Source organism: Oenanthe melanoleuca, chromosome 20 (assembly GCF_029582105.1).
Source record: "Oenanthe melanoleuca isolate GR-GAL-2019-014 chromosome 20, OMel1.0, whole genome shotgun sequence".
Classification (NCBI taxonomy): domain Eukaryota; kingdom Metazoa; phylum Chordata; class Aves; order Passeriformes; family Muscicapidae; genus Oenanthe; species Oenanthe melanoleuca.
Window position 1 is genome coordinate 8,534,544 of NC_079353.1, and position 10,982 is coordinate 8,545,525.

Consider the following 10,982-nt stretch of genomic DNA (forward strand, 5'->3'; position numbering starts at 1 on the left):
CAGACCGATTTTGCATCTGTTTAATTCCTTGACAGCTGCCTTTTTGGCTTGATCTCTGAGGGCAATAATCCAGAAAGCCCCAAAGCAATTTTACTTCTTGGCTGTGACTCTGAAAGAGAAGACATGTGAAGGTGATTTGGACAGAACTTCTCTCTCCTTTGTCTTTCTGATCGAGCAATAACTGCTGCCTCTGTCAGGCTGACTCATACCCCATCTCTATTGGCACTTGCCAGCCCTCAGGCTGCTCAGTAGAGCCACCAGCACCTTCCTGCCTGGTCCCTGCTGAGCTGCAGTAATGCAGTAGTGGGAATCACTTCCCCACCATCACTGGCAATTCAAAATTTGGCCACTGCCTATGGCCCTAAACCCTGTAACCAGTGTCTCAAAACCACTTGTGGTTTCTGTAATTCCACTTCACATTCACTGGCACCACATGGACACAGCCTCTGTGCCCCAGCTCTAACAGCAGAAGTTTTATGGGTTTAATATTTGTAGTAATGAAGCCCAAGGGAACAGAAAGAAGTTTTTCACAGATTTAGGTAGGAGGATACTTTAATTTAGCTTTTTTATTGTTTAATAGATAAAGCCTCAGAGTTCTTTTCTGTTCATATGACTAAGGGAGCTGCCCAGTGAGATTGTGTGAGAGGGATGAGCAGCAAGAAGACTTCATGGAAGTGTTGAACTGCCTGAGCACCCAGCCTGGGCACAGTGCTGCTAACCTGGCCACGGAGCTGCACAGACACTCCTTTCCAAAAACAGCCCTACCAGCATCCAGGGACACAACCTTTTCCATCTGGGGACCTCAGGAAAGTGAGGACTTCTCTTTCCTCATGTTTCAGAGCAGGTGGTGGCAGATATTCACAGAGGATGGCAGTGCCAGGCAATGCCAGCAGAGAAGGAAATGCTGATGTGTGTTAAGAGAACAAAACATGGAATGTTAGTTTAAAAAAAAATCAATGTCTTTGGCCATCAAAACATTTAGATTTAAGTCAAGCTGGAAGAAAATATTTTAGGTAAGTGTCAAGCTGGGTAGCCCCTTAAATACACACCTCAGTCACATCCTGAACATCACAGTTATTGAAGGAGTCTGTAAAGGGAATATTAACCAGTCATCACAGCAAAACTCACAATTTTGACAACAAAATCCCCCAGTGAGTGCACTGGGCAGACACACATTCCCCCCAAGCCCAGCCCCAGCTTGGTAATGGACACAGAGCAGCACAGGATCTGGCAGGAGCAGCTGCTTCAGCAGGGTGCTTTAATGCTGTTGTTATCTGCACTAATAACTGCTGGATTGTCAGTGCCACAGAGCAAAGCAGCCAGGAAATAATTACCTGCAATTATCCTGCACAGTGTTCCAGGTCCGAACCAAAACAAAGCTTTTTCCACTGTCTGCAGGAGTTTGTCTTGGTTTTGTTTCCTGATCCCACAAAGCAAATTCCTGGAAGGGAATTGAGGAAGCAAATGAACCCCAACTTCCCTCTCAGGACATTTGCCCCTCTCCTCTCCCACACACAGTTCTATGACACAGTCCACATTCTGAGGACTCCCAGCATCACTGTGAGACAGCAGCAGTGCGATGAAGTGCTGGAATTGTGTCTGTGTTAGAGTCACTCCAGAGCACCAAAATACACAACCCCTTGGATCATGTGAGCAAACACACGTGCCCACACTCCCAATGCTTCCCACAAAAGTGCAGTAAGGGACAGGAGCTGCCAGGCCTCCCAAACCTGGGGCTGCATAGGGCAGGGGTGTGAGGCTGGCTGGGACACAGGGGACCTGGTGCAGGCTGCCAGTGGAACCCTAAGGAAAACAAATGGAAAGAGAAGAGAATAATTGTCATTTAAAACTGACCCAAAGATGAATATGGGAAGTAGTGAAAAACTGCGTGGATTATTGTCTGCCAAAGAGCAGCATAAGGTTTCCCAGAGCAAAGGGGAAAACACTATTTGCCACAGCAAGACAAAGCCTGGGGACAGAGTGCTGCTCCTTGGGCTGAGGCAAAAGGCATTTTATCCACACAGGTTTGTGCAGCCCAGGTTTAAAAATTAGCCTGTGAAACTCTGGACTTGAATCACCCAGCACGAGAATGATCCTTCACACTTTGGATAGGCACTTCAGCCTCTGGGATCAACAGGACACCTCTGCCTTTAATTAAAATCTAATAAAAAAGAGAATTCTCCCCTTGCAATTTCCTCCACTCCAGAGTTTAGGGAGCCCTTAGCACAATTGCTCCTTCAATTTGAAAATGCATTTTCTGACAGATTGCAGAGATGTCAGGAGCAAGCATGAAGCTGGCAGCAAATTGTGGCTACTGCTGACCACCAGGGAGACACTGGATACCCCAGCTAGACACAGATACCTCAGCCTCATTGCTGGAAAGATTTGGAATCTCCCAGTCCAGGACTGGCTAAGCCTTCTCCCTCAGAAGTGACAGTGCTTGTTTGGAACAGGGATGGCCGCAGGAAAGGCAGGACGAGGATGCCACTACTCCATGTCCAGGGAAGGGATTCCAAGGAAACAGGAAAGGCTGTGGATCTCCCTGGCATCGCTCTGCTCCCATCCTCCTGAGGATGAGGAATTAAAGGCCTGATCACCTTAGCTCTCCTTGCCCTGGAGGAACAGTGAAGCCCGTGCCTCGGCTGGGCTCACCGGCACGCACAGTCCGGGCTGCCACTCACTGCTGCTCTGCCTCTGCGCCTCCCCACCCTGGGATCTCTCACCTGCACCCCCATCCCCTTACTCCCCATCCTCCTCCTCCTCGGAGCGCTAGGACCGGGCAGGTCCAGCCGGGGGATGACGGCAAGAGGCGATGCGGGGTCCGGGGGAGCCCTGGGCGCTATGGGCAATCCTGGGGGAGGCCTGGTGGTTCCCGGGAGTCCTGGCGGCTTAGGGGAGTCCTGGAGGGCTCCGGGGACTTGCGGGATCCCGGCCGCTTTCTGCCCCTCCAGGCGGAGAGTTTGCAGGGGAGAGGGATGCAAGGAACAGAGCGGCTGCAAGACTTGGGGTGAATGATGGAAAAAAAGGGGAGGGAGGAGCCAGGGTGGGCGGGAATGCGGGGAGGGGGCTCGGAGCAGCCCCAGTCCCCGCCGCCGCAGGGTGCGCGGGGTTCTGCCGCTGGCTGCGGGCACGATGGAGAACGGCTCGGGCAGCGGAAACCAGAGCCTGGGCAGGATGCCCCGGCAGCCCCTGGAGCTGCAGGTGGTCACCATCCTGTTGGTGCTGCTCATCTGCGGCGTGGGCATCGCGGGTAACACCATGGTGGTGCTGGTGGTGCTGCGCACCAAGCACATGGTGACCCCCACCAATTGCTATCTGGTGAGCCTGGCCGTGGCTGATCTCATCGTGCTGCTGGCGGCCGGGCTGCCCAACATCTCCGAAGTGGTGGCTTCTTGGGTGTACGGCTACGCCGGCTGCCTGTGCATCACCTACCTGCAGTACCTGGGCATCAACATCTCTGCCTGGTCCATCGCTGCCTTCACGGTGGAGCGGTACATCGCCATCTGCCACGCCATCAAGGCGCAGCTCCTGTGCACCGTGTCCCGCGCCAGGCGCATCATCGCCTCGCTGTGGCTCTTCACCTCCCTCTATTGCCTCATGTGGTTCTTCCTGGTGGACACCGCCCAGGTCACCTTCTCGGATGGGGCGCAGGTCATCTGCGGCTACCGCGTCTCCAGAAGCCTTTACATGCCCATTTATTTCTTGGATTTTGCCGTCTTCTATGTCATCCCGCTGGGGCTGGCCACTGTCCTCTACGGGCTCATTGCCCGCATCCTGTTCGTGAGCCCCGTGCCCGGCAACCCGCAGCACTCCTCCCTGGGCTCCCTGCACCAGGGCAGCTCCCTCAAGCTCTCCTGCCGGGGCAGCAGAGGTGCTCTGAGCTCCCGCAAGCAGGTAGGGGCTCCCCGCTGGCCGGGAATGCCGGGCTGCTCTGCCGGGGGCTCAGGGGCATCCTGGCAGCGGGCGAGGTGCCACAGCACTTTGTTTGCTTTAGTGAAGGGAGTGGGGAGTGTTGGTTTGCTGCAGAGGAGCCCCTCAAGCCCAGCTGACGTTTGGCAGCACAGATGGGCTCCCCCTGTTTTGGTCGGGCTTGGTAGAGCAGGACAGCTGGGGAGAGGCACGAGTGCAGGCACTTTTGCTGGTTAATTAATTACTGATTGCTCCCCCGAGCAGGAGGGGGCTGGGTCGCGTTATGCCAGTGGGACTCACCTCTCAGTGTCCTGTGCGGGTGAACTCGGGTTTAAAGGAAAAAAGAGAAATGATAACTGTATTCCTTTGGAGCCCAGCCCTGTCTGCAGCCCCCGGTCCGTGCAGCTGGGCTCCGTGCCACAGTGGTGTGTTTGCATTTCGGTGATTCCTGTGTCTCTCAGCTGCCTGCTGCCTCCCCATATCCTTCTCCCATCTCCTCCTGTCGTCATTGCTCGTCCTTCTCTGCTCACATGGACAATTACTGCCTTGTGTCCTATCTCTCTGGACAGTTGAGTATCTATACATGGGATAGTCCCATTCTGAATAGGCAGGGCCCATTCAGCTTTCTTTTAAATGAGAGGGCTGAATCTGAGAGTTTGGCTTGAGTCCTTGAAATCACTACTTCTGTATGATTGCCAGATGGCCCAAAGTAGACTTCAGCCTGCCCTGAAATCCTCATGTTTCCAGCTCACTAGCTTGTTGCCTGCCTTGCACAGGAATCTCCATTCCCCAGGAGAGACGAGTCAGGGTCACAGAGGGGAAGCAAACAGCTCCGAGGACGTGTATTTCTCCATGAACTTCTAAATCTTTCCACTCCAGCTTTTCCTTCCTTTTTCTCTGGAAGGTTTAAAGCAAGTGCTGACTTCTTCAAAAGCATTTGCCTGCTCTCCCATGACCACTGGCTGCTGCAGGAGCCTTGGGCGGGGTGTTTGGCAGTGAGGGAGGGCTGGTTGATGGATCGCTCCTTCCGGAGCAGCTGCTGGGGGGGCCGGAGGGTCTGTGCTGCTCCCCCTGCAGTGCTGTGCTGTGCTGTAGACTGGCACAGCATGCTCCAGCATCATTGGGACAAATGGCTGCTGGGCCACTCCAGATCCTGGAAACACCTTGTGCTCTCTTTACTCTTAGACCAGAAGTTTACTAGAGATTGTCCTTACCTCCCAAAATATCCTAGCATGCAAAGACTTCCCCTGAACGGCCTGACGTCACAGTGCTGCCATCATAAGGAATAAAGATGGCACTAAGTTTTTAACTGTAGAGCAGTTTTCCATGGCTTCCAGTTGGTGGGTGCGTGTAGGTCTGCAGGTGCCTCTGACCAGAGTACATGCACTCACACCCATATTTCTCCTCTGGTCTCTATAGGGGAACTGGCTCTTCCAGACCCCATGCCCAGAGCTCCCTGGGAAAGGTCCTACAGGAGCTCTATCAGGAATGCCCATTTTTCTCCCATCTGGATGGCTGGGGGATATTTTCTGTGGCTGTGGTCCTACACAGCCCCAGAACTGCACTGCTTTTGGGGTGTGAAGATGCTACTGTTCTCTCACTGGTGCTTCCAAAAGCACCTAAATCCTGAGCAGGACAACACAAGGTGTGAGCTTGGCTGTATTTATCACTTCTACGAACATCTCAAAGTCCGTATTTCTCTTTTCGGAGAGAGACCACTAGAGGGAGTGGGATTCCTAAAAAAAGGATGTACAACTCAGAATGATGGTGCAGGAACAAGGCGGGAGGATACTGGCTGGGGAGAAGCATCTGTGGCTTCCAGGGGAGGGGCAGAGGCTGGACACAGCTTTGTGAGACACCATATGTACATTCTCCCATTCCCAAAAGGCAACAAACTGTGGCAGCAAACAAGTTTCAGTCCTAGCAACAGCCTCAGCCCTCACTGTATCACTGCAAGATCTTATTTTTGGAAGTGTCCTCACATTTCTATTAAAACACAGCAAATCCCTTCTATTTTAGCCATAGCTTGGTAATAGTCCCTTTCTTCTTTAGGGAAAGTTTTGTTTCCACAAGTAATGACTCCCAGTTTCTACTCATGGCATCACAGGAAGGCATAGTTTCTTTTGAAGTAATAAAACACTCCAAGAAAAGCTGAGAGACTCTGAATATGATCCCAGTGCTTATGTCCATACTAAGAACTGGATTATTGCACAACTCCCCTTCTGACTTTTGAAACACCACTGCCTAGATATGCATGTGGCATCAGTGTTTAGTCATACTTTCCTCCTTGGGGACTTCTGTATTTTGTTAGTATTTGTCTGAAGAGGATTGTCACTTACCAGAAACAGCTGTTGAAATTATTAGGATGACTGGTGTTTCAGTGCAAAACTCCAATTTCCTTAACAAGCTTAAGTTGTGCTGAGGGCAATTACTGCTTACTTCTGAGTTTTCAGTTTGTTTTTGTTCCCAATATGTTTATGTTGTACTCCCCTAGTGTGCTGAAAATTGAAGTAACCCATGGGCCATGGTAAGTAGCTAAGTAAGCCCTATATCAGCCCAAGTAATATAAGATTCCTGACCGTCTCGTCTGCTTCCAGGGTTGCTATGTACCAGGAGCCTATTCCCTGAAACAATATAGGTGGTGTAGGGAATCAGGAAACCTTAGGGAAGAAGATGAAGTGTATCCCATGACATCCCTAAAACTGAGATTCCCACCTTTGGACAAGTATTTTCCCCATTTATTTACTGTAATGTACAATTTTCAAATTTGCTTTGTGGTACAGACATTCTCATGATTATCCCAGTCCATTTCAAGGATGGTGAATATTTCTTCCAAAGAGATTTAATAGATTTAAATAGATTTAAACCTATAATTTCCTGTTTTATTTATGCAAGATTATTTCCTGATGAAAATGGTTTCAGCAAGAAACAGCACCATGCCTTGGGTGTTTCTTTTAAATGCTCAGAGACAGAAACTAGCTGTCTGCAGCAGTGCTCCAGGTGGGAAAGTTCTGCTGGAGATTTAGCACCATTTAGCTGTTTCTCTTTTTTCATCTCTCCCCACCAAGGTGACCAAGATGCTGGCTGTGGTGGTGGCTCTCTTTGCCGTGCTGTGGCTGCCTTACCGCACGCTGGTGGTGGTGAATTCCTTCGTGGACCCTCCCTACCTGAACACCTGGTTCCTGCTCTTCTGCCGCCTGTGCATCTACCTGAACAGTGCCATCAACCCCATCATCTACAACCTCATGTCACAGAAGTTCAGGGCTGCCTTTAGGAAGTTGTACAAGTGCCAGGAGAAGAGTGCTGGGCACCCTGCCCCGTGCACCACCCCGGTGTACTACAGTGCAGTGAAGGATTGTTCTCACAACAGCTCTGACCACAACCTCACCCAGCAGGAGGATCTGAGCAGGCTTCCTGCGCCTGCAAAGAAGAATAAACAAATCCTGTGAGCCTGAAACACGCAGGCAGTGAGCTATGAGGCTGTACACACTGTGCTGGGAGAGTGCCAAGAAGAATTGCTTTGGCGTAGCAGCAAGCTTCATTCAATACTTCTTCAGGGCATTTAACAAAACATATTGTTAAAGGAAAATTAATTTGCTTTTCCTTAGAACTAATTTATTCTTGTTTGGTGAAGTGTTAAGCACATGTCAATACTTAGCATCTCTAAAGCATCTGTTGTTAAATAGAGCAGTGCCACCCCATTTTGTGTTATGTGCAAGTGCTGACTTGGGTCAAAGCATTGAAAGGAATCCCAGGAACAGAAGGGCATTAAAGGAAAAAATACACCTCTTTTTAGAGTGGGTATCTCCTACCCAAATAGACATGCCTGTAACACAGACACCCCATGAAGCTGCTCCTCTGGAGTACTTTTGAAGTTAATGGGAACAATTAGGCACTTACACTTGTCTGCTCTCATCTCAGCATTCCCCTATGAAGAATACACATCCCTACAGAGGAGATTAATGCCTCCAAGATACGAGGCCATTGACTGTAAAGCGACTCTCAGGGGGAGACTCCTACATTAGGAATAACCAAATTTGGGTGTCATGAGCCTGCTGTCATGTTTCTGGAAACACTGCAGTGCTGGTAGTACAGAAACGCAAGGTGCAGACCAGATGGATTTGCTACAATTAACTAATAATGAACAAACTAATAATGAGTGCACCCTAATGTAACATAAGTACTTCCAACGTTGTGGTCTGAGTTTCTTTTGGATAACTTTACCTTTCCTGTCCAAATTCCTCTGGTTGCTTCAGCTGGAAACTGTACTCTTGTCTTGTAAGCCCCAGTGTGGTGTAGTCATGTACCATAAAGAGTGTTGCTCTCTGCCCCAGCTACAGGTGAAGATTTCAATGGCAGCTGAAGAAATTCTCTTATTTCTTGGGAATAACTTGTGACGTCCATTAAGTGTTTTGTGACTACTGACACAAATATTTATAGCTGCTGTCATCTTGTAAGCAAAGTAGATATTCATACCTCGCAGCATCTAGGAGACCAGTCCAAGGACACTTGCCCCAGACTTGCAAGAGACTATCTGCACTATGAGTAAAATCAAAAAGATTACACATGGGCCAAACACTAGGGCTCTTGCCAAATAAAATAAATGTCTGCCACCAGTAAACCTCAAGTGACTGTGAAGTATTACTTGAACAGCCAGTGCAGCCTCACTAGTCAACACTGGCTTTCACCAAACTATAGTGTTAAAAGAGCTTAGAATTTCACATCCACTCTGTGTGGATGATATTTGTGTGTGATATTTTCAAGGGCACAAGATGTTAATGAACCATTCTGCATCTACAGGAAATCGCTTTGCTGGGTGAGTCAGGACAAGAGATCAAGTCCCCTCAGTCTGTTGGAACTGTCCAGGACCTATTTTGTTGTTTGTAGGGAGGTTTTGCATGTATGATTATTATATTGCATGATATTAAACCATCGATGTTGCCCCTAAAATGGATATAGGATGAGGGAAGAGAATATTGGCTTTTTGTAATTATTTTAAACATAATGCATTTAGAATTTAAGGATTCATGCTATTTTTGCACTGTTTTGTGTATATTGTATAATGTGAATTTAGGAACAGAGTTCCTATTTATTGTTATTAAGAAAGTTCTGAACAGAGATTTATGATTTACTTCTTGAAGAAAATGGAGGTGTACTTGCTAACATGTGAGGATTTACTTGTAACAATATTTTTTATAGTACAGACTTTTTTTCCTCCCTTAGAACAGATTTTTTTCCTTAGCAGCTCAGAACAAGCCATCGATAAAAGCATGTGCAGACAAACTAGAGCAGAAAGGATCAGGGTAAGGTGGAGGAGGGGGAAGGGGATCACTGGGTGAGTGCTGATGCCTCCCTGGGGCCTTGAGCACAGGCAGCATCTTCTCAGGATGGGCTGTGCTGTGTCCTGTAGCCTTTCACCCTGAAGCTGCGAGTGCAGAGAGCTGGATGTGGGAGGAGGATTTACTGCCTGAGCTTGGAAACCCTCCTGCATCCTGACCTAAGGCACTTCTCAGGCATGGGATGTGCAGTTTGACAGACAGCCTTGATCTCTGTGAACACAAGGAGCACCTTAATTCTGTAGTATCTCCAGCAGGATGTTTTCCACCTCCTCACCACGTTTCCTATCTTCACTCTTCCCCTTTCTGCTTCTCTCCCCAGATGGAGACACCCTAATAGCATTATTTTCTTATTTCAATTTCAGCCTCAGGCCAACAGCTAATTGATAGTTCTGAAATATTTGTTCAACATACTTGAGATTCAATTAAAACCTGGTTCTCTTTCCTCCTTTCTGCTCTTAGCTGCAAAGTACTGCATGACCCTTTGCTGTTTTTTCAGAAGGAGTTTGGCAGATAAATTCTCCTGGAACCATGAGATCGCCAACAAATGCACCAGAGCATCTGTAGATGAGGAATGAATTCCTGGTCCTTCCCCCTGCATGTATTCTGACACTTTAGGAGGAGCTGAGAGACTTTTAGGTGAAAGTGGAGGCAGAAGGTCAGCACTCAGCTTGCTAAGGAGATGCTGGTTGAGAGATGCATGCTGCTGGGAAATAAATCACTAGCAGAAAGGAATTAAAAGAAATAACTCATCACTGTAATTTCCTTTGGATGTTCAGGGTCTGAATAAAAACCTTAATTCCTTGTAAGAAATCAGAGAGCTCCCTTGAAGCTTCAGCCTGCATTACCTTGTACCTTGCAACATCCCACCCTGCTCATAAAGTCTCAAGCTGTATTTCACCCTCAGCATTTATTTGTCTCAACAGCATGGTTGTGGGCTGTGAGTTTATAAACATGCCAGCAAATAAAGAATCTATTTAATTTATCGCATTGAAGTGCAGCTTAGCATGATCTAACCTATTACTCTCCTAATTAAAGCTCATTATTTCTAACCCTTGCCCTGTCAGGGGTTGTTAACCTGGTAAAACACCATCTGGTTTCTTCAATTACAGATGAGTCAGTCCCCTGGCTGGAGAGGAGGGATCTGGCAGTGCTGCAGAGCCCTGGGGTGAGGGGAGGATTTTGTGAGTAGTGCAAAGAGGGGGATGGAGGAGACAGAGGCTTGGGGAAGAGCTGATGGAGAGTGGGGAGTGAGGTTCCTGTGCCTGAAGAACCATAGGTAGGCTGAAGCTCCTGGCATTCATCAGGGAGTTTCAGTTTAGGAGACACCACATCAAGCACTTCTACCTGAATTTGGCTGGTCCCAGTGAGAGAGCCCACAGTAATTGCCTGTATGCAGGGCATGGATGAGACCTCAGCAAGGGTTATTTACTCTGGCAAAAACCACAAATTTAAGTTACCAAAATCTGTAGTTAAAGCTCTTATCAGGATGTCTTCTTATTTTGTCTCTAGATTTGGGTGGTGGGAAACTGGGGAAATAGGGCATCTATGCCAGCCTGTGTCACAGGAGAGTGGCCATGCAGGTGGTTTTTTTGGGAGAGCCTCTCCACGCTGATGCTGGCCAGCACTCTGAAAGCCAGCCTGCTCCAGTGATTCACAAAATACAAGACGTTCCCTAAAAAGAGGGATTAAAAGACCATGAGGGCATCCAGTACCTCCCTGCAACCAGAACAGGCT

General features: G+C 48.6%; 1 protein-coding gene and 1 long non-coding RNA gene across 2 annotated transcripts; one reads left to right on the forward strand and one right to left on the reverse strand.

Moving 5' to 3' along the window:
• On the reverse strand, positions 1-3,561 carry LOC130261497 (uncharacterized). The gene is made up of 4 exons (XR_008841993.1): positions 3,433-3,561; positions 1,335-1,441; positions 766-904; positions 1-109 (listed from the first exon to the last, which is right to left on the reverse strand). It is a non-coding gene; the product is annotated as an uncharacterized LOC130261497 (long non-coding RNA).
• On the forward strand, positions 3,133-8,524 carry LOC130261485 (thyrotropin-releasing hormone receptor-like). The gene is made up of 2 exons (XM_056507781.1): positions 3,133-3,894; positions 6,978-8,524. The coding sequence occupies exons 1-2, from the start codon at positions 3,133-3,135 to the stop codon at positions 7,356-7,358; spliced, it is 1,143 nt and encodes a 380-aa protein (XP_056363756.1). The 3' UTR covers positions 7,359-8,524.
• Positions 8,525-10,982: the final 2,458 nt, after the last annotated feature.

Bases quoted from the DNA above. Each gene is read 5' to 3' on its own strand.
- LOC130261485 (XM_056507781.1), top strand. From the start codon at position 3,133: ATGGAGAACGGCTCGGGCAGCGGAAACCAGAGCCTGGGCAGGATGCCC. The intron at 3,895-6,977 runs GTAGGGGCTCCC...CTCCCCACCAAG, and splicing joins CTCTGAGCTCCCGCAAGCAG to GTGACCAAGATGCTGGCTGT.